This window comes from Podarcis bocagei, assembly GCF_964188305.1.
Source record: "Podarcis bocagei genome assembly, chromosome: 6".
Taxonomy (NCBI): Eukaryota; Metazoa; Chordata; class Lepidosauria; order Squamata; family Lacertidae; genus Podarcis; species Podarcis bocagei.
In genome coordinates, this window is record NC_138130.1 from 52,055,546 (window position 1) to 52,079,994 (window position 24,449).

Sequence of the window (24,449 nt, forward strand, 5' to 3'; positions counted from 1 at the left end):
GAACAGATAAGAGGAAAACAGACTTTAATACCCATACCCCTTGCTAACTATGTACATTTCTGTTTCTGTCTTGCAGTTTTCGGTGAAGATCTACATACCAGCTTATATTTTGTCAATGCATCTTTGCAAGAGGTAGTGTTCGCTAGCACCACAGGGACTCTGGTGCCCTGTCCTGCAGCAGGGATCCCTCCTGTGACGCTCAGATGGTACCTAGCAACGGGCGAGGAGATCTACGATGTTCCAGGGATCCGCCACGTCCACCCTAATGGCACTCTCCAAATTTTCCCTTTCCCTCCTTCAAGCTTTAATAACTTAATCCATGATAACACTTACTATTGCACAGCTGAAAATCCTTCAGGGAAAATCAGAAGTCAGGATGTTCACATTAAGGCCGGTGAGTACAGTCAAATATTGCTCTGGTTAGTGTGCTGGATGGTGGTGTAGCATAGAAAAGTGGCTTGGTTCATGTCCAGTGTCTTACTGGCCAGGCAGAAACATGAGAGATGTAATGTTTACAGGAATCAAATTAGGAGAACATCTACACAAGATGTTGCAACTAGGGTGGCAAGATGCAAAAGAGAACAAGGTCTTGCACCCTTAGTAGTTGTGTGACAAGCTGCACAGCTGAAATGCATTTTGCAACATAATTATTCAAGGTGCAGGAACCCTGTCTTCTTTTGCATCTGACCCATCCCTAGTTGCAACCTTCCAGATACTGTGATATTTCAGAATACTGGTAGGGGATTGCTTTCAGGAAAAACTATCCTAATCAAACTATGTAGGTGGAAAATTAATAGGCTAGGCTGGACCCTTGACACAATAGTTAGTGAGTTAGTTAGTTAGTTAGTTAGTTAGTTTAAAAAAGCAAATGGCCTGTTGCGTGTTAAAAGACAGAATGTTAAGTCATTTCTTGCTTTATTTCAGATATATCGTCATCAATGAAAACAAATGCAACTGAATCCACTTGATGTTAAATTCTGCATCTTACTAAATTGCTACTATAGAAAATTTGATTTAATATAGAGTATGAAATTAAATATAAAGCAAGTTGGTTTTATGTGTTGTGAAAGAATTCACAAAGTCCCATTGTGCCAGTAATATGCTTACGTTAGAGCCAAGGATGATTTCCCACAAAAATAATAATCACATTTTCATCTTTGTTAACAGCTTTCTCTTTCGCTTCATCTGTTTCCACTCACTAAAACAAATCTTTGGGGACATCTGTGTTACAGACTCATATGCATTTAACTGCCATAGCTTTCCTTTATAAACGCAGGGTGGGTTCTTCTCTGTTGTTTCATTTACTAACACTCTCTATTATGGGGAACTTGAACCTCATTGGCATAGCCTGTGACAGGACCTAATCAAATGGTGAGATCTAGTGAGTCTTTCCAGGTCTACTTAGTCAGGGTCCCATATAGCACCAGAACCCTAATGTTATTCAAGACTGAGTAGAATATCTTAACCCTCCTTGGTTCTTCCAATAAAGTTGTTGATATACTCTTGGTCTCCAGTCATTGTTCTACTATAAATGCCTGATACGTGGGTGGTGCTGTGGTCTAAACCACTGAGCATCTTGGGCTTGCCAATCAGAAGGTTGGCAGTTTGAATCCGCACAACAGTGTGAGCTCCCGTTGCTCTGTCCCAGCTTCTGTCAATCTAGCAGCTCAAAAGCATACCGGTGCAATTAGATAAATGGGTACCACTGTGCCAGAAAGACAAAAGGCATTTCCGTGTGCTTTGGCTTCCGTCAGGGTGTTCTGTTGCACCAGAAGTGGTTTAGTCATGCTGGCCACATGTCCCAGAAAGCTGTCTGTGGACAAATGCTGACTCCCTCAGCCTGAAGCGAGATGAGTGCCACACCCCATAGTCACCTTTGACTAGACTTAACTCTCCAGAGGTCCTTTACCTTTTTACTATAAAATGATTCAAAAGAACACATGGAAGGCATTTTCTTCCTGGTATCAGAAGCAGTCAAAGCTGCCTGTATGGGTTGCTCAGAAGTCTCAGACTTCATACAAGTAGATCTTTCGCTAGCCAATACATCAGTTATCATCCCTCTCCAGCATGAGTCAGGCAGCAGTTCTTTGGGGTCACATCCTCGCATCAAAAGAGTCCGTCAAGCAGTCTCTCTATCCTTTTCTGAATCTCAGCAGAGTCTCAGTATAGTCCTCAGGGCTTTAATGAAACATCCTCCTTCCTTGTGGGACATCTTTGGGAGATGAAAAGACTAAGGAGTACGCTCTACACAAATCTGGAGCCCCAAAGATGGTTGAATGGCATCTTGTACGTCTCCTTCCAGTAACTCCTGCAGCCAAGCTGGTGCCAAATGTACTGCTCTGCTTTCCTTTGGACCACATCAGCAAGGCTGGGGGGTGGGTCTTGTTGTCTGGGCAGCCCAGAAGCTCCATACAAACTGCCCAGGCGTGTACCTTGGAGTGGTCACTTTAGTGCTGCTAACACAGCAGAAACAACATTGGGGGCAGCAGTTACGAGTTACCAGTCTCTGCAGCCACTGTGATTCTCCAGTGGTTTGACTTTGGCCCTGGAGGCACACGCCATTGTTTCTCTCGAAAGATGGATGCCAAGAATAACAAATAATATATGGTGTCCTCTGCTTTCCCCTGTTCAGTCACCAAATAGCTTCATCTATGAAATGGTTATCAGACTATCAGAACTGTTGTTCACAAGTTTCACGAGGCTGGAGTAAACGACTGATATATTAATATACAATGCTACAACATTAGTAGAAAGAACTAACATGTCATTGGATGGTGGGGCCCAACATTTTTCAAGCTTCTGGACAAAACCGCCAGATAGTAAGACATGAGTAAACAATGGAAGAAAAAACAGCACTGTTCCCATTTCCCTAGAATGCATTTTAACTCATCTGTCAAATGTTCTTCATCCTGAGTGAATACAATTTTTCAAGGTCCATTTCAAGAGAACTATAGCAGAATTTGATGCTGTTGTAGGTTTTTGATTTGGGCAAATTTGGCCAGAGGGCTCCTGAAAGCTAAAGGACTCGTAGGCCTCAATATGTTTTGCCTACGTTTCTGCAGGAGAATGCATTTTTCTGCATTCTTTCACTACCTGATGTCTCCTTATTTTGCTGTGTTTTAGTTTTACGGGAACCATATACAGTACGTGTGGAGGACCAGAAAGCCATGAGAGGCAATGTAGCGGTCTTCAAGTGCATTATCCCCTCCTCTGTGGAGGCATACATCACTGTTGTCTCATGGGAGAAAGACACAGTCTCACTCGTCTCAGGTAGGCCTTGACTTCATGGTCCCATACCACCTTCAGCATATACTTTTTCTGCTATGTTTGATGTTTCCTTTGAGTTGAAGGTAGCTGGCACCAGTATTCTGGAATGCCTTCCCTACTGAAATAGGAAAGGTCCCTTAGTATTGGCATACTTCTGGCTCCTGAAAACATGCCTGTTTAGGCAAGTGTTCCCCTAAACTGAATTTCTGTTCTTACTGTATTAATTGTTTTTAGCTGTTTTAATTGCCATGCTTTTTAGCTGTTTTTTAAATCATATATTTTAGTGAAGGTTGTTTTAGTGTCCCAATGGAATGGTCATGGTGTTTTTTTTTTAGTTATCTATGATTTTTATAATTGATTTTATAGTTGTAAACTGCTTAGAAACCACTTTAGCATGTAAGTGGTAAACAACTTAGTTATAGATGTGCATGTGTGTGACAGCAGATTATATATCATCTTGTCAATGGATGAGGATGAATTTATCAACACGTAGAGGGTGAGATGAAACAGTCCTCTTCCCCTGGGCTTAATTTTAAATAGGTTTGGTATATTGCTATCATAATATTTGCTGGGTTGTGATTGCTGAAGTTTGGTTACTTATACTTGGTTTAGCCCCAATAAAGCCTGCAACTAGTTTGCATACTTGGTATTGCATACTGACTACAATAAGTAATATTTACAGTGTTTCACAAGCATGCTATTCAAATGTCCTTTCATAAATTACATGTTTCAAATAATGTCTGCTATGTAAGATATATGTATTTATTTGTATTATTGGCATATTGTAAAAGGAGTTTCATTGCTTTTGTCAGGTGAAAAATGTAGACTGATAGCTGAAAAGTATGCCATTTTCATAATAAAACTTACTTTCATTAGCTTTTTTAAAAATGTGTTGACTTCAGTACAGTATATAAAAAGTCTACATTAAGAACATGTAGTTTCCTACAAATGGTAAAAAAAAACCCTAAGTGATTTATGTCCATGCTATTAATAGAGATCTTTGGAATACTTTTAAATCCAAATGCTTGGATTTAGACTTTTCTTGCACCAGTGGGACCATCCTTTAAGCAGAGTTCCATTCAGAGACACTCCCACTGGTAGAAAAAGGAGACCCAAACTTTTGCTGATTTCCCATTCCCCTTGCAGGAAGTGGTCCTGGGGGCAGAATGGGGAATTGGCAGAAGTTACATTATGTGTAAGTTGTTAACAACACAGTTTTATACACACAAGAGGTGTAGATGCCATTTTTATGTATGTGGACAGACAGATACTGACTACTGTAGTATGAAGACAGTAAAAAAAAGTTGACTGCTGTAGTAGGACTTATAGTCCCTTGTAAGTGAACCTCCTATATGTGTAAGGGTAGAAATTAAATTGAATATGTGCGCTAGTAAATGAAGCTTGCATTTGACAAGCATAGATGTATGTTGAACCCTGATGTTCTATCTGTCTCATAATAGCTTTGCTTGCTCTGTGTTGTAGAATGCCATCTTCAGAGGTAAATTCCATGCCCCGCTTTTTTAATAGTTACAAAGAGATTCCATTTTCAGACTTACTTAGTTCTCAGTGCCCCTTGAATTTTGTGCCAAATTTCAACTTTTTGTTTTGGGTGGTTTGGAAATACTATGATCATTTTGAGAAAAAGCAGAACACATGTCATGTTTTCAGATTTGTTTGTTTTTTGTATTTGGGGTGTCCTGGACTATGTGGCTACCAAACTACATAGCTGTAGCCCTAACAATTACAATGTCCCAGTGCCTTCCTACTTGACTGTTTTGGTGCATGGCTTGGCTTGGCTTGGCATGCTATCCATGGCTTGGTTGCATCTCAAACTTCTACTGGTTGGGCTTTCTCCAAAGAGCTAGCCATAAGATATAGCCCAGATTTGGCCCATGGTTTATAGCTCATAGTTTGTCCAGGAGAGCTGAAAGCCTGGGTTTGGATGACATATTAAGCAAAACTATTTTGGAAGACTGTGAACCAAATTATGAGACACAAATTAGAATTCTGCAATGAAGTAGAATTCTGCAATGAAAATAGAAGCAGATTACGGAAATGAAAGAACGATACAAATGGGTTGCAGTAATATGATATTCTCAGTGGTTTGTGGGAAGTGAAAGTACAAAGTAGTATTGAGATTTTCTTGGCAGATGCTTGATACTTCTTTAGTTGACTGCAGTACAAACAGATGTGAACTTTACCCCACTGATTTATATTGAGCGCTCTGTTCAGACAAATAAAGCTTCAGCCACCCCCAACGCCATCAATGCCCTTATGTCACAATGACAGATCCTATGACTTTGGTCTAGGGTTGCAAGAAATAGGGACTCACATGCAGTTAATTAAAAAGAACAACACTATAGGCAGTAGTAATTCACTAGTCATCACCTTCAGAGACATAGGGCTTTTCATGGTCTGGGTCCATGTTGAGCTCATATGTTTGGTTTCTTTCGTTCTTTTCTTCTCAGCAATTTGGCACAAATTAAAATATAGCAGTAAAGCACAGCATGCAAATTATGGTTTAACTCTACATTTCAAATGGTAATACTAGCTCAGTTTACTTATCTGCTTTTGAGGTTGACAGGAAAGACAGGACTCATTTATTGCAATGAGTATTTCAGAGAGATGATGAAAATTTAAATACTGGGGGGTGAGGAGAAGAACGAAGTTTGTTACTCGGCAGGGAAACCTCTTGGAACAATGTGATTTATAATTATGGTATGTATGAGCTACTCCTGCTGACTAAGGGAGCTTGATGGCTTACTTCTTCGCACTAGTTTCCTCTGCCCTCAGCCACTAATCACTGATAGCTGGTTCTGTATTTCACTCTTATTTGTCTTAACAAGGCTGCTTGCAATACACAGATGGGGGTGGTCTTTAAAAAAAAAGAGAGAAACAAAAAAAGTGTTCATTGATTCCTCGCTCATTACATAATGAATAATTAACAAACAGCTCATGTTCCTTTAAGTGGCTATCACTCCCTAGGGTGAGATGGGGGGGGGGGAGAGAGATGACTGCAAAGGATGAACAGAGGAAATAAGTGGGGAAATGCTAAGTATATGGAAATGAATGGAGAAAATATGAAGAGGTCAAGTGAGGAAAAGAATAGGAAGGAAGCAAAGAAAGGGCTTCTTTGTGTATCAGGAGATGGGGGTTCCAGTTAAGCACTTTAGATTTTTCCCAAATGGTGTCGCCAGATTTCCCAAAGCTGCACTACCATTTTATTTCCCCTCCCCTCACACCACTATTCTCTTTGCTATGTATGGGGTCCTCAGGAATTTTTGGGCACTTGGACACCCAGTGTCAACTAATAACAACAGAGGTTTTCAACCTTTCTGGGTTCTTGACCAACTACATTCTTTCTGTGGCACTCCTGTGGGGTTCAGGAGCCCAGTTATGTCACCCCTTGCCTGCAGAGCTGGCAGCCCCTCACCCCTTTTCAAACACTCTCCCTTGGGGAGTATTCCCTCAGCCTCCTTTCCCCTCTTCTTGGGAGTCCTCTGGGCAGTCACACTGCCCCACAGGGACCTGGGAAGCACCCCCTGACCGGTCCCAGAGGCACCATTTGCCTGTGGAGCTTGTAGCCAAAACAGCTATGCAAGCCTTTAGGAGGCAGATACCCGAGAGGGCATTAAAGGAGAGAGGGAAGGAAAGAGGGACAGAGGCCAGTGTTGCCCATGGCACCCCTGACCATCCTTCAAGGCACCTCAGGGTGCCACAGCACACTGGTTGAAAACCACTGAATAACACAAACCATCCAATTGTCTTTATAGATCAGTGTCATAAAGCCAACACGGAAGTCTCATTTAGGGACTTGTTGAAGTTGTTGTGGCTGGAAGTGGTACTTAGGGACTTTCCCACACAATCAGTTGAAAGGTTCATCATGATGCCCACCCAGGTCCATGAAGAGGAAGGGGGAGCTGAGTACACTTGCCCCAGGCCTCAGAGGACTAAGCTGGCCGGGGGGGGGGGGCCTCCAAGGATCGGCTGCTTTTTTGTTTGAGTTTATAACTTTATTCTAATAAGACTCTCACCCCATGCCTCAGACTTGGGGCTGCACCCACCTCCCCAAATGTCAGTAGTAATCCTGTCGTCAATAAGTATTCAAATTGGTGTCCTTCTGCTGCACAACTCTGCTCATAGTTGGCCTCTTGTTGGCCTCTGTGAGAACAGGGTGCTGAACTAGATGGGCCATTAGCCTGATTCAGCAGGTTCTTATGTTCAGTTTATATGAGTCTGGCCAGACTCTTTTGGCTTCCCTTTGGTCTTCCTGGGTTGATGAGCTGCAGTACTTTATCCACCTGACACTGCAGCACACCAAAGCCAATAGCTCTCTCAGCCTTGGAACTGTCCCAGTGGTATAAGGAGTAAGGTGCTTGTGCTTTGTTGACAGAATTCCCAGTTTGAGTCCTCTGACACCATACAGAACAGGGGTGGAGAGGCAGCCATATTCTGTCAGGCACCTGTCTCTTCCAGACCTCAAACCTGATGTCTCCTCAGAGGAGGTGCAGGGGTCTAGAACCCCACAGTGGCTGTGACCCTGAAGACTTCTTTCAGGACTATTTATTATGGTCTTTGGCAATGAGTGGCTTGATCATGGCAGTGTAGCTGGAGAGTGCCAAAAGCAGTATTCCCTGTTCTTAATTTTCCTCAGAGGCTGCATCTGACCAAGGAAGCTCCCTGCAAAGTGCTGACAGACTTGATGTGAAGAATAAAACTGATGTAGGAGCTCATTCATTTTAATGAAAGTATGCTTTACTGCTCAAAAGCCATTATGTGATAAAGCTTTTGTCTATGCATGTGGTTTAGCTGAGGATTTTCAAGTGGCTCAGAGTAGAAAACCTCCACTGTGAATGATGACTAACCTGTGTTTTATTTTGATATGAAGAGAAGTTGACATTTTGGATTAAGCTGGAAATGGTGTTGCCCTATGAAGCTGATTGAAAAGTTTAATGAGTTAAAACAAGAACCACGTTATTAGAGACACTGACACACCATTGACGTGGGCGCAATATTGCAGAGACTGGATAATCTTCCCAAAGTCAACTAATTGCTAATATTATACCCATTCATATAAAATGCAGCATGGGACCAAAATTTGTTTTGAAATGATATTTCATTGAGGTTCTTTTTTTTTTACTTAAACATGAGTGTTTATAGAAGAGACAAAACAGAAAGCAAAACCCTGAACAGTTTCTCTCAGTGATTTTGCTCTTGTTTGCTACTATACAGAAAACCACAAACTAGCAGTTCTTGTTGACATTGTGAAAAATGGTCCTTTGAAATTATATTTGACAAAGGCATTTTATATGCTTATATGTGACAGGGTGTCCTGGAAGCTAGAAGGCACCTGTAATTTTATATATATAACCAGAAATCCAAACAGCAGCTTTCCATTTTGTCAGTAATAATTTACCTGATTTTTCACTTTCTAAATGTGCTCAGCATTTGAATCAAGCTGTAACTTTATTCATAATTTACTTGGAAAATAATCTAGATTTAAAAAATATTTTAGATCAAGATTATAGCTAAAAATATAGCTAAAGAACTTGAGGTCATGTAAAATAATAATTCACAATGGGGTTATGTTTTTGTTTTAAACCCCTGAAACATGGTTGTAAAAAATAATTATATTTGCTAGAGTAATATTTAATCTGTTATATATCTAGGTGCTTAAAATTTAATTTGGAGCTTTCTTGTGAAGCCATTGATTGGCCCTTTTACAGTGGCCAGTCATTTACCAGTATGGCACCCCTAATATATAACTGACCCCCCCCCAGCAGACTACTTGGTTATTTGAGTATAACAAGCATGTGTGTGTAAATAATATCTCAAATGCTCATCATTCAATAATTCCACTAATACAGGTTCTTAGGATATCCGTTATTTTTGAAGCAGAAGTGTATGTTTTTATCAGGCACTCAAATGCTATTAATGTTGAACCAGTAGAAATGTTTACCGCAGGCCACAGAGACCAACATGATGCCAGGATTTCAGCTGACAGAGGAGTGTGATCCATACAGACCTGTCAACAAAAGCAGGTCAGCAGGATTGAGCAAGGGGGAAAAATCAATAATTCTTTGAATTAATCATGTGGCTGCCAGGGAGAATTATGGGTGCATGAAATGAAGTACGTAGGTATACATACAGCTATAGCACCTATTGCTTTTTCTTTTTCTTTGGGGGGGGGAACCCCCAGTTAGGTTTCTCTGATTCTTTTTGATCTTGTTTCATTCTCCCATATTTTAGTGGGGTCAAGATTGTCCTGTGTATCTGCCTAAAATCCAGAGTCTTGACATCAGGTAAGTTGCTGAATGCTTGCCAGAGAGCAGGGGAGAACATATTGTTGTCCTTGAGGCTGCTTTCCCCCCTTCTATCTGAATTGTTTGCATTAACAGCTATGAATTAATAGAGGAGGGCTGGGTTCAATGTGCCTGAGCCTCGATAGATAATGGTGCATCCTGTGCAGTGAATTGGACTCTAAAGCAATTAATGCTTCATTGCACAAGAGTTAAAAAAATTCATTGCTCTGCTGTTGATGTCTCAGGTGAGCTACTGTCCTGGCATCTAACTGAGCACTTCTGCTGTATGAGCTTTGACCTTTCTGAATAATAATAACAAATCTACACCTCTGTATTTGTGTTGACCTAGCTTCTCTGTCTGACTCTCTTTCTCTCAGCTGTACCTCACAGGTAGCCATGCTCCATTCTCTTCTTACTGAATATGAAGAACTGGAATGTCAGCCCTATAGATGCTCTTTAGATCTCTGCTTTGGATTTTTATTTTAATTTTTTTTAAAAAATGCTTCCTTATTGTTATTTATTTTATTAGAATTGTGATGTTAAAAAAATCTTTTGAGGGTTTTTTATGTAGCTTAGGGAGAACTGCTTTTGTTGGATTGCTAATAAGCTGAATAAATAAATGAATATAAATAAAAGTGTATGGCAATCAGAAACAGCAAGCATATAAAAACCTACAAGGGAGCCAGGAAAAATGATGCTACAAGTTAACTTTACAAATGGTAAGAACCAGTGCTTTTTTTCTTAAAAAATGTTTAGGGGTACTCTCATTTTCCTACTCATATTGAAATAATGGCCCTCAGTGAGGCCAAACTTAGATTCACAAAATGTATGTGTGTCCCCCCCCCCCACGTCCCTTCAGGAAAAAATAACACAGGTAAGAACATAAGAAGAGCCTACTGGATTAGGTCAATGGCCCATATAGTCCAGCATCCTGTTCTCACAGTGACTGACCAGATGTGGGAAACTGCCAGACCGAAACCCAGTACATGAGCAATCGCCCCTCCTGTGGTTTCCTGCAGAAGCATTACTGCCTCCATCTGTGAAGGCAGAGCATAGCCATTGATAGCTCTCTCCTCCATGAATCCTCTTTTAAGGCCACCCAAGTTGGTCTCTTATGGGAGAAGATTCCATAGTGGGGTGGGGAGGCTCGCCCCCGCCACCACAGGCCACATTCCCACAAGGTCAGTTGTGCTGAGGGCTGCATACTGATGGTGTGGGGACCATGAGCCAAAATTGTGTGGATACCCATTTTCCTTCTCTTTCTTTCTTCAGCATCCCCTCCGCCCTACCACTCCCAACATTTGCCATCTACTTGGAATCATTTACCTTTGGACCACAGGTTGTCTTCCCTAGAGCTTATTCAGAGGCAAAAAATAGTACAGTGGTACCTTGGTTCCTAAACTTAATCCGTTCTGGAAATCTGTTCCAAAATCAAGGCATATTTTCCTATAGAAAGTAATGCAAAACAGATTAATCCAATCCAGACTTTTAAAAACAACCCCTAAAACAGCAATTTAACTTGAATTTGACTAACGAAACCATTGATCCATAAAATGAAAGCAATAATCAATGTACTGTACAATAAAATAAAGAAGACAGTATTGTAGATGATAAAAAAAAATTAAAAAAATTCTTACTTGCACTGATGATAATCATTGTTTGGATGGGGAGCTTTTATCTGTTTCTGCAGTCACACAGTCAGTCAATCAGTAGCTGAACTGGGTTCCACACAGTCACAAAAACAAATTAACTGAAAAAGCCTCAAAAACAAAAACGCAAAATAAATAGCAAAAACAAAAGTGCCAAACTTAATCCATTCTGGAAGTCTGTTTCACTTTTGAAATGTTCAAAAACCAAGGCACAGCTTCTGATTGGTGCAGGTGCACTGGAAACAATAGGCAACAGCCGCATTGGACATTCGGCTTCTGAAAAATGTTCAAACACTTACTTACAGGTTTTAAGACATTTCAGAACCAAAACATATGAGAACCAAGGTACCACTGTACTTGCCAGTGTTGTATGCAGTTTCTTAAGTGCTTCTATTGATATACTTTCTCTGGAGCGATGGGAGCAGCACGTCCCTACCCTGCCCCAGGTAATACACTAGACCCAGTCCTGCACCTGTAACTTATAAAATGTGCATATATAATGGGAGGTGAAGGAGGAGCTTGCCTTGCTGCTATTGGGGTGGAGTGGACCGCAAAGGAGAATTTGTGTGCATTTGCTCCTTTAGAGGAAGAAAAAAGCCAAGGGAATTTATTGTTGACGTGGTAAGTCATTGCTGCAAGGAAGTATGCAGGCTTGCACAATCCCCCATGTTTTTGACACCCCACCTTGAAACAGCTGCATGAGAACTCATGCAGCATAGTGAATAAGCACCTGCTCTCTGCTGCACCAAATCACACTTGAAGGCTACAGAATGATACATGGAAAACACTCGTGACAAGCTGCTATGTGGCTGTACCCTAAACAGTAGCTTCTATGCCCTTTTCTTTAATGTGTAAAGGATTTATCCTCTGTAAAACAGCAATAGCTTTAGGGGGGCAGAGAAGATACATACATAAAATGGTGGCAAAAACCTAGAGCTTTGCCTCTGCTTTGTTGTGAATTTGCTTACAGACAGCCAAGAAGATTAATGTTCCTGTGTCTGATCTTACAGGCCACCTACTGTAAGAGAGAGTGAGAGCTGCATTCTCCCCTCCCCCTAAACAAATGCACATTCTATATTTTTCAGATGTCGGAAATTGTCATGTACAACTAGAAGAAGGTCACTTTTAGCTCTTCACCTAGGGATAAAATCTGGCTGAATTCCATTTGGGGACTGGCCTAGTACTTGATGTCTGCTTTCACTGTGAATTCAAATTTATTTTCTCCTTTTATCTATGGGCTTTTAGAAACAAATGGATCGTGATGTGCTACTTCTGGAAGGTCAGGGCTACCCAGTTCAGGGATTCTGTGATTCAGCAGAGAAAACAGAGTAGACTTGCATCATTTTTCTTTCAGATAATGCTGCAAATGACTTGCATGTTTGCTTCTCTAATCTGTTTTCCAAAAGGTGGCCCCAGAATTGCTGAGAAGGTTTGGAAAAGGCATTTGGATTCAGGGAACATGTTTGAATGTTGGTTTCTGAATTACAAAGCTGTGGGCTTTTTTCTCCTCAGAGCAGCCACCTCTCTGTAGCCTTCCAAATGTATACCATGGGCAAAGGTAAAAGTAAAAAGGTAAAGGTAAAGGGACCCCTGACCGTTAGGTCCAGTCATGGAAGACTCTGGGGTTGCCGCGCTCATTTCGCTTTATTGGCCGAGAGAGCCGGTGTAAAGCTTCCGGGTCCTTTGGCCAGCATGACTAAGCCACTTCTGGTGAACCAGAGCAGCGCATGGAAATGCCGTTTACTTTCCCGCCTCACTGGTACCTATTTATCTACTTGCACTGCATGCTTTCGAACTGCTAGGTTGGCAGGTAAAAGTAGCTGTGTTAATTAAACCAAACTCACAAAGAAAAAGTAGGTTTTACAGACTGAGTGTAATGATTCCCCCCAAAAGAGTTTCTGGGCAGACCTCTGACAAAAAAGAGAAGGAAGATAATTGAGCCCTGCTCTGCTGCTCACATGCTGGTCATTGGCTTGCAGAATCAATTTCTAGGGCTCCATGTGATTCTTTGGAGACATTTTGGATATGTAATGACATTAAACATCTTTTGCTCACACACTAATGATAATTTTCGATGTGCATTTGATTACAATTTAATGAAGGTCATTAAAGCTGGAAGAAGAAGGACCCAAATTAACACATTTTATCTGCATTGGTGCAGCTTCTCAGAATAATAACTGGACCAATTTGGAACGAGCTATTGTCCTTCTACTAATAAAAAAAACTCTTTGCCCTCAAAGTCATGTTGTTCAAAAGAACACAATGTCTGAAGGGCCAGCTAAGGGACAATAAGAGTGTGGAACATCCCACAAGGTCACAACCCCTTAGAGTATTCTCAGCCCTCTCTTAAATCAGAGAGCAGGGCTTGAGGACACCCCCAAGTCTCTGCTTGTGGACCCATCATACAGGGAGGGCTAGGCTCTTGCAGGCCAACTGCCATTCTTAGAGTCTTCCTTCTTTTCTGGAGGAATGGCTGTTGAATATCCTCCCTTACAATCTGTCTCTGTCCTGTAACTTTCTCTGCTGAGGCATCCTATGCACTTGCCCCCTCAAGGTGACCAATTTTTATGTATTTAAAATGCCAAGGGAACTTTCCTGATGAAACAAAATAAGTCAGTAGGTGCGATGTAATGCTAGTCATACGCAGAGTAGACCTATGGAGATCAATGGACTTAATTCTAGTTTTTGTATAACTTGGTTTGATATAATGAAGTATGTTTTGAAAGAGCAAAATATTCAGGGGAATTTATCCAGACTTTGATGGCACCGACCTTAAATGCAAGCCAAACCAAAGGCATTGCCCAGCAGACTTTGCAGCCTGGCTGTATGCTTCAGAATTTCTCATTAAAGCATTGGCCTGAGGCAAGTACCCATCCACTCATCAGAAACTGGGGTATCTTATGCTCCTGCCTGCTCAAGGTGAAAAATGCCTGTGTATTTAACTAAATAGGCTCCCATTAAGGATGCAAAAATAGCATTGATTTTATTTAAGAGGAACAGCCTGAATAAATGGTGCAGTTAAACGGCTACATACAAATCATCTAAGCTTCAACAGTTTTAATTCAGAGGAAATAAGATATTCTGCAGTAATGTTCTGTAGGAGGAAGTTAACAGATACAAAACACATGAGATGCTCACTTAATTGAACCTATAGAGGCCTTCCTTTTCCCCCTCAAACAAACACACTGACAAGAAATGCAATATCATCTGCAATAGATTCTAGTTTAAGCCACTTAACATGCACTGATGCTTCAGATGAGGCATAAACTAGAAGATTAAGATGCAGCTTGAAATCAGCCACAACATATGCCATTTCTAAAAAGACATAACTCCAAAATATCAATAGAGAAAACCATGTAAAAGAAGAGGGCCAAGACCTTTGCAATTCCAAAGGCTTTAATTGAATTTGCATGCGCTGATGAATACCTTCATTACCTTTTAAATGTTCAGTCTTGCTGCTTCCTTGCAGTAAATGCTTAAATAATAGCATAGTTAACAAGAAGATGATGCCATATAAACCAGGGTGACTTTGGATAGTGAACAGATGGGGAAGCATTGCTTTTTGTGTTTCCAGTAGAAATATTGACAAGGGAGCTTTCACAGCTGCAGAATGAGATGTGTGATGTTACATCCACATATTGTGCATACAAGTGCAGGAGAAATGTTTGCTGGAAAGAAACACACACACTCACATATACCACACTGGGCCACCTGAAAAAGATGAGGCAAGTTCAAAACCCGCACCCAAAGCAATTCTAATGTGCCCTGAGAATGAGGCAACAAAGAAGGTCTTCAGGGGGAAACTTTAGAGAAACTGGAGGACAGATTTTGTCACAGGAAAAGTGCACATGAAAGGTAGATATGGACTGCTTATTTGCCCACAAGACAAAGTATTCTTGAGTGGTGGGCTTTGTTTTTGTCAGCAGTCTATGAAGGCTGTGCACTCATGCGGACTACTTTTAGGGGTAGATGGAGTATTTAGCAGAAATTTACCTTTCACTTTTCCTTAGGTCAGGCTTCCTCAAACTTGGCCTTCCAGATGTTTTTGGCCTACAACTCCCATGATCACTAGCTAGCAGGACCAGTGGTCAGGGATGATGGCAATTGTAGTCTCAAACATCTGGAGGGCCAAGTTTGAGGAAGACTGCCTTAGGTGGTGCTGGTCCTCTGCATCTTGATGCAGAATGCTGCAGGGAAGAACATTGATCCTTGGTCTTTTATTTGTGATTTGGAACAGCCCATGTTGCAGATTGAGGGAGTTCATTATGGACTAGCCAAGAGCTAGACAATATGGCACCTTCCAGATGCTGTTAAAGTACAGCTCCCATCACCCCCAGTCTTTGGCCATGTTGGCTGGTGCTGGAGCCCAGCCATATCTGGAGGGGACTGCATGGGCTACCCTACTACCTGAATTTACAAGAAGACAAAGTGTTTTAGTGTAGAGATGGGCAAGTAGCTATGTTCTGGCCCCCCAGATGAATGGAGCTCTTTGAGCATTTCATTCAAACCCTTGAAAAACCTTCAGGGAGACTTTTCAAGTGCTTAAAAGAATGCACAAAAGTGATTCAGTTTCTTCTCTTGTCTTCCACACCTCACTCCCGAAGGTGAGGAGACACAGTTTTGGAATCAAGAGGACATAACAGATGACAGAGGTGGTTCCTTCTCTGCATACTGTCAGGGGGAGTTGGTGGTGGTGGTATTTGAAGATACTCAGTTGCTGTTTGAAGGAACTCAAAAGAGTATTTTGGGGTGTGTTTTTGAGAGCAGTTTTTCAGAGAGAAAAAGTCATTGCATTGGAAAGTGAAGGTAGGAGTATGAAGCAAGTTTGATAATTGAGGAAAGAAATTGGGAAACAACATAGCCGCAACTGGTAGTGGCATTTCATTTTTCCGTAAAACTTTCATGCTCCCAAAGGATTTTAAAGTGCCTGGCAAGTAAATAGCCAGCCTTTTTAGGAAAACCTGAAGGCTGACCTTTGCATGGGTAGGTGCAAGGAACAAATACTTTGAAACTGTTTCACAATCCCATTTTGTTTCCTACTGAGATTTTGACTACTCACGGCTGCTTTTTCATTTTTTAATGGTTATATATTTCACTGAATGAGTGATCCTAAGGGAGTACTCAATTCACTTATTTTCAGATCAATTCCCAAATGTGTGCTTCATCCTTCCTAAGTAAACATTTTTACAAAACACTTTGGGCCACCATCTGTACCTGCCATGGAGGTTCTAAACTGGAGAGAGGATTTAACTAAATTGCAGCAGATATTACACACACCCACACACCCCACAGCCAAATATGTATTTGTTCTGAAAGTAGTGCACTATGATGCAGGAAAAAATATTGGGGGAAAATACTCATGTAATAAATACCCACCGTGTTGTGATGCTCTGCCTTCTGTGCTCTTTGTTCATTGGCACACTCACTGAGTCATGCTAGGGCTTCCATAGGTGTAGGGCAGCCCTGACCTTATCCAATCCCCACACTATCTAGGTAAGTGATAGCAGTGCCGCTGTCAGGAGGATGGCACCAGGCCAGCCACTGCTCAGACTGCTGACTTCCCTTCCTTGCTGTCTCTCAGCTCTTGACCTCATTTGTCCACTTTGCTGTTGAATCTGTTTGGCTGTGATTTTAGCTGCCTTTTACACATTTCCCACTTGATACATTGAGGAAAGGGAGCCAGGATACTGACCCGGTGTTGGGCACACTACTGGTCCTGCTCACTAGTTATCCGCATATTGGTCCAAAGTCTGCAGGGAGGGAGGCTGTACATGAGCAGCTTGCCATGCATAGCCTTGCACATGATTGGGGGTCTCAAATGTTGTGCTTTGAGTTGTCCAAAGTCCCCTCCCACTTACAAAGAGAAAGGTGTGTGAATTGTTTGGTGAGGTTTATTAGTACAGCAGGAAAAGCAAAGGAAAACAGGAGACTTGTTTTTAAGGCATGTTGACAGCATTGCCTTGGCCATAGCCTGTGGCTCCAAGGAACTCTAATGCCAAATGACAATAGTGCTTCATGTCATGTAATTTTCAGCTTCTGGTTATCCATGGTGGGGATATCCTTAGGTTCAAGGATGAATGAGGTGATGCACTGAGCCAGAAACCCATGTTTCTACTACGTCTCAGGCTATAGCTGTATTCCTGTGCAAAAAGAGGAACTTCCGTCCCAAAATCCCTAGAACCAAGGCCTGCATATTTTCCTGCCCCTATATGCATATATCCCATAGCTAGCATGAACAGGGTATGGAATTGTAAGAAGAACTAATGAACTCCATGAACACCACAGTGCACTATCTATGCTTGATTAGTTTCTTAAAAAGAGAATTTTACAAGGCACAGAGGGCACATTCCCATTATCTGTTGCTAGCACTAAAATGCATGCCTCATATTTCTGGTGCTATGCAATGCTGCTGTTTTACAAGTATTTCTTCCTATAATATTGCCAACCAAATATTCCCTACAGGCCTGGTTCACACACACCCCTTTTCCCAAGAAGAACCCACCATGCTTCTCCTCCCCAGATTGACTTTCTTTCTACAACTGCTATCCTACTTTATTAGGATAAACGTGGCATCTGTGGATTTGGGTCCTCTCCCCCGCCCTGCTTTTGTGCCTCTCTACACATCCTTGCAGAGCATCTCCTGGGAGCCATATTCTCTTTGTTCATGTTTTAGTCTTGAAATCAGTGCTTGAATGTAGCTGTACTTTACAGATTGGCAATTTCAGTATAATTAAGCTTCATGAATATGAAGGTTCCTTTAGAATTCCCACAATGCCCTGTGGTTAGATTTAGCAGTAAAATTCTGTCTCTTCTCATTTGTGACCTATTAGGGTGTCACTTTTGCTCAGCAGCTACATGATGTTGATTCTCAAGAACTACAAACTGCATATTTGTTAATTTTTAATCCTTGGCAGATTGACTCTGAAAGGTGCTTAACCAGAATAAGAACAGTTGCGTCAACAGATACCGTAATAGCCTTGTTTCCGATAGGAAAACACTGGAGCCCTGAATGGCGACACTAAGCACCTGAGGGGCCAGTGTAGATGAGTGTGCTAGCTCTTCTCCCTCCCTCCCTCCCTGGTTTTTGTCATCCTTCAAAATGCTCCCTTAACATTTTAGAACCTTAATTATGCAGAGTTCTAAAATGTGCAGGGAGACTTCATAGATGCAAAAGAGCTCCTTGGTTGAGATTATTGCCTTCCATGAGTTGGAAGGCAATAGAAATGGCAGTGTGTGTGCAGCTAGCCTATTGATTCCCATTGCCTCCCCCACCGGAACATAGGGAGCTACCTTGGTTCATCAAGCTCAGTATTATCTGTAGTGGCTCTCCAGTCCTACCTGCAGATGCTGGGGTTTGAGCTTGGAACCTTATGCATGCAAGGCAGATGTTCTACTACAACTGCTTGGAAAACCCACACAAGATATTGAGCCAGAAACAGAAATTGCCCCCCGCCCCCGGTATAATGATTATTTGGTTTACTTTTTACGACATTTGTGATGAGTTGAAATAATGTGATGCTGGGGTTTTTTACACTGCTTTTTATAAATGCATAGAACAAATAAGACTTTGATAACTTAATTGAGAATATGAAAACCAACACAAAGACTGCCTGACAAGTTGACAAAGATGTGACTAGGTGACCTTTCGTTTTAGATAAACCTTTGGGAGAATTCGATGAATCCTACTGGGAAGGATTGTTTGAATAATATTGATTGATTTGAATAATAAAGAACTGGGAGGACCATTCTTTGTTGTTGCAGTAGATGAATTGTTTGAAGAAAAGTCAGGTGGGAAGAAGGTGCTATGGAGTTGGCAAATATTGAAATTGATTGATAGAACATCTAATGAAGAACACAATTTAAATAACTGATTAAAAGAGTTGTAATGTGAAATGGATTAGGATACTATGGGATTGATCAATGCATTACATATTAACTGTTAATGAAATTGGGAATGAATGCTTTGATATGCTTCTCCATGAAAAAATGAACAGGTAAAAATGGCTTCATTAACTGAAATCAATGCTATTGTGAGAAAAGGATGTGAAAACTTTGGACAGGTGGTTGAAGACCAACGTCTATGAGGAAAGGTCTGCAGATAGTCATGTTTTTGATGGGGACCTAACACATTTTAACTTCCAGTATTGACCATTGCAATGTCCTCAAGAGGAGGTTGCCCCTTAAGGAGACTTGGAAGCTGCGTCTGATGCCATCTAGTGTGGTCCTTCTACTGACTACCGTGGTGGAGGTGTGAACATGTTTAACCAGTGTCATGGCAACTGCGCTGGCTACCTGTTGGCTTCCAGGAATAATTCAATGTGTGGATACCATTGATGGCTCAAGGCATTTTGCTGCCTGAAAAGCAGCACGTGTCCCCTCTCACTAAGGCAGACACTTAAAAAAGCCTTGCTACATCAGTCAGGCAACAATTCTTGCCTTTATCTTTCTCTCCACATCCTGTTTCACTCTGCTGTGTGGCAAGACTCACCCTGACTGATGCTGACCTGCTGGCTCAGGGACCAATACCCACTGGGGAACTGTTTCAGAGGTATTTCAGGAAGCACATTTTGCAGTATTTTGTGTGTGTGTGTGTGTGTGTGTGTGATATTATATATTATTTATAACTAATATAAATATATAAAATTCCCTTTGTTCTTAAAATAGCTTAACATCCGCATAAGGCATGGGCTCTACTTCAGTATTTTGGTGTCTTCTTTGGCTTGGGGCAATGCTGTCATTACGAGGTAGAATGCTTGGGAACAAAGTATTGTGACACCTGATCTAATTCACACTTGATTTTGTTTTGCCTTTTAAACCATCCCATCCCTTCTCAGCCTAGAATGTTCATAATAATATCCAAGAGTCTAGCGAAGGTCATGCTGTGTGCATGTGTCATGCTTAATTGTAATTGAACACGTCATTCCTGAATTTTCTTACCCGCCCCAGGACAGGGAGTCAGAAAGACTGTATTTAACATCCCAATTAGCTTCCCTGAGGCTCAGAATGACATGGTTAGTGATAGTGCAAGAAAAAATAAAATAAAATAAAATAGAAGGCCCTGTTCTCCAAGAAAAAGAAAATAGGGAATTGTATCAAGAGGGAGAGATGGGTCATCTTTTCATTCTTAAGCGCAGAATAAATGCAATTTAGTTCAATCATGTCCACTTGAGAAAGTATTAAAATAATGCACATGTAACCTGCTTGACAGCTTGGCCACTAATGGAGTTAAGTGATAAAATGCCTTTTGCCCAGTGCACACTAGATAGGCCCCTGAAACTTTGTAGATACAGGTAAGAATCTGGAGGCATTAAGATTCCCAGAGGAGCAGAAGCACCAGTGGCATGTCAGTAATACAGAAATGTCAAGGGAAGATATATATGAATAAGGAAATGGAAGGAGATGGAAATGAATGGTGACGATCCAAAACGCTTGAGTGCTGATTTTAAGTCTGGGAGTTGATGTTATCATTTTAAAAATATAATAAAAAAGACAACATTCCCAGTTAGAATTTAGTTGCACACAAAGAGAGCAAAAGTAATTAAAACAGCTGATAATTTATTAGTGCAACTCAAAATCTCATTTAGAATATGTGTCTACCTTGACCTTAGGTTTAGTAATGAACACTGGTTAAATGTTTTGCTGACACTCCACAATATTTTCCCTTGTAATATTTACCTTCCTGTTGTTAATTGTTTATACCATTTCAGTGAATGCATTTTGCTTAAAGGGATAGGAACCCTGAGACCAAATCACAGGCATATGATATTATAATATGGTTTAGGATAAGGCTTCAATTAGATTAGATGGTTTAATATAACAATAATTGGTTAGTTCACTTGAGCTACTAATAATTCAGACACCCAGATTTGCCATTATGATACACCCTTTTGTACATGTGTTAGGAGGTTTTATTATTGAAAAAATGTTGTTCACAAACAGGAAGAAAAATAGATATTATGGTAAATGTCTTCTTGTGTGATTGAGTTTTGATGGATTGCTGTTTGAATTTGGCCTACAGGGCATGTGGCTTAGCTTTCATTGTTTTAGCTTTGCCAGATATACCGAATTCTATATGCAAATGTGAAAAGCATGTATTGAATTCCCTTATGAGATTTGATGTGTGTCCATGACAGAGTTGTCACTGCAGGTAGCTAAATTATGTCGTTCTCTTTCTTTCTTGGAAAAGAAGGGGCAAAGTTGGTTCTCATAGACCCAAATACATCCATCAAACAGAACAAAAGAGGCATAGGGAATGAACAGGCTTGGTACAGATCACGAACAACCTGTCTGTTCTTAAAATAAGGTCTTGGCTTTCTTACTTCTTCTAGTACCAAACAGAACATATACATACCCTGAATCTTTTAAAATGTATGTGTCAGGGGCTCAGGAACGGAGGCACAGGGGAAAGAGGAAATGGAGAGCGAAGGGGAAGAATCTGAGGGCAGCGTAGGGGAGTATGACAGTGACCCGAGAGATTCCATGAGCTTCTCCAGCGAATCAGAAGATTCCCAGAAGGAGGCGCCGATGGTCAGGGCAAGGGGGGTCCCAGGGGGGACACACCAGAAACAAGGGGCCAGCGGGGACTCCCAAAGCAGCAGCGGGAGATCAGGACCAGCTTCCCCACCAGAGCGTAGTGGGGGGGAAGAGTCCCATGTGTCAGGGCCAGCGTCTCCTCCAGCAGGGAGAGAAGATGAGTCAGGGCTGACCATACCTCTATCGGAGAGTGGGGGAACGGAGGGGAGGTCAGGTCCAGCTAGCCTCCCCAAAGGGCGAAGCAGTGACAGGAGCAGTGTAACGGTCAGGAGGAAGGTTGCCGGCTGGGCGCGCGCACCAAGTTCGAATGTGCAGGCGCGTGGGACAGCAGAAAACCCGGATTGGGAACCAGGTCCTAAAGCCCGCCGGAGGCAGGGGGAAGACTCAGGGGACTCAGCGTCAGAAGAGTCTAGGAAGGGCGAGACCCCAGCTGACAGGCGGAATCAGAGGAGGAAAGAGCAAAGGAAGAGGTGGAGCAAGGCTAGAGTCTTAAACTGGTGTCTGGGGGGAGGAGATTCAGACGGAGCTTCAGCGGTCTAGAGTTTCAGACGTAGAGCTGCACGCTGCAGCCGTGAAAGCGAAACTGAACTTCAATAAAGACTTTTGTATATAACAACGAACTGGCATTGGTCCTTTGTGAGCTGGGACCTCGGGCAGCTCTGACAGTATGCTTTAATTGTACATGTGTGCTATAATCAAAAAAGTGATGTTTTTAATGTGTGCCACAATCAAAACAACCCCTTTATATGGGGAACATGTGACCCTTCAGATGCCATTGGACTATAATTCCAATCATCCCTGACTATTATTATTGTTGTTGTTGTTTACTGAATTTATATACTGTCCTATACCCGAAGGTCTCAGGGCAGTTTACAGAATAAAATCAAAATATAAAACCACAAAATACATAATCAAAATAACAACAAAAACAACTTATGGCATCTGCTTTTAGAGCACCAAGAGGCACATTCCTTTGTTTGTTTTTCAAGGTCTTCCCATAAGATTATTTTCAAATTTTCTACTTTGGGGAGGTGAACTTGGCTGCTGAGGAATCCCTGAGCCTTGTTAAGGATTCTGAGGTATATTTTCATGGATGCAATAGTTTACAATGCAAAGAGAGAGAGGGTGGCAGGAGTTTAGAGGAGGCACAGCTGCTCAGATGACAGAGTGCTTCAGATGGAAGCGCCAGGTGGATAGCAGCCAGACTCGCTTTAGCCACCCTAGTGTCCCTAGCATGAGTTGGATGGCTGCAGAGCTTCTCTTCCCTGAAGGCACTTACTGTATCTATATAAAGCCCAGCAGGGTGAGTGATAGACTTAAAATGGATGGCAAGGTCATGCAATAGGAAGCCCAGGGATGAGGTAGGTTCTCTTCCCACCTTACAGCATGATAGCATCCCTGTGACACAGACAACGTCTGGCCATTGGACTGTTAATAATTTTTTGGAGGCAATACACCCCTATGGGTTTATACTTTCCAAGGCCAACACACCCTCAGTGCCACAATTGTGAAGATCTCTTGATAAACCTATAAGGACGTTTTCTGGAACACAGTCTGAAAATCTTGCACCGGATAACGTTGCTTCTTGCTATATTAGATTACCATGCTAGAGGTGACTTGAGTGTTTGGGTCAGTTTCTCAGGCAGTGCAGGTGGGGGTGGGGGGAGCTACTATACAAATTAATGTACTTGGGAGCACCACACTGTATGCAGAGCTTGCTGCATGGTCTTCCAGAATGGGGTAATTATGTCTGATATTACATTGCAAGTCCCCCCCCCCATTAGTAAATTGAAAATGGAAAAGATTATGTGTTCTCTGCCAAGCTTTTAGTATACGCCGCTGGGCTTCTGCTTATAGCAGGATCAAGTCTTTAAACAGTGTAACTTACTTGCTATTAGGAATGCTGAATCATTAATTGAAAGTGTGAGTACTTGGTGCCAACAGAGAGTTACCCTTAAGCAAAGAAGAACTTTTTTGTTTTATTTATGCAAGATGTGCTCTCTGAGTAGATTACCAAGCCCTTCCTCATAATTTTCAACCATGAGAGAATCATTTAAAATTGGGGTGGAGGTGTTTAAATGTTTTGTCAGGGAGCCTCTTGAAAATAAACAGCCAAATTCTGTCATTTTCTTGGTGTACTCACAACCCTAATCACAAATACATGGATATAAGTTACTTTGAGTTTAATTGACCTTATTTCAGAGTAGGCATGCTTATATCTGTAGCATTCAGAGAACTTTGGAAGGACTTGATTAAGTTAATTTGGCCTTTTTCTCATACCAAAATCTGTACTTTGGGCATGCTTGCACCACACTTTAATCAATGTTCTTACATTTGATTAGGTTAGAGTACAATTTTTAATGGTAAATTAGTGCAACAGAGCATGGGTAAGGCAACTCCCCCCCCCCCCAGTCTGAGGGCCATAGCCAGAACTGACCCATGACCCCTACACCAGTTTTGAGAGATGGGTGGTATCACCTGCACACCAGTTACTTGATGTTGTATGCTGTCAGGTCATTCAAAATTCAACCCCCAAATCCCTGGCTTGTTTCCTACAGGAATCAGGTTGCAGAGGCTTTTTTGGTGATGAAAGAACCAGCACATGCTCTATCCTTCCATGGTGTGTATTCTATAAAATCTAATGCAAGGGCTTTACATACATGACCGCAATTTCCCCGAAAATAATTATCTAACCTTT

The 24,449-nt window shown here is 41.6% G+C and overlaps 1 protein-coding gene across 1 annotated transcript in view; it reads left to right on the forward strand.

Annotated features, from left to right (window-relative positions):
• DSCAM (DS cell adhesion molecule) overlaps nucleotides 1–24,449 on the forward strand; it is a 337,795-nt gene that overhangs the window by 52,056 nt on the left and 261,290 nt on the right. Inside the window, exons 2-3 of the mRNA XM_081199124.1 lie at nucleotides 77–394; nucleotides 3,124–3,270. Of these exons, the coding sequence (XP_081055250.1) occupies nucleotides 77–394; nucleotides 3,124–3,270 (465 nt within the window). The remainder of the gene's footprint in view (nucleotides 1–76; nucleotides 395–3,123; nucleotides 3,271–24,449) is intronic.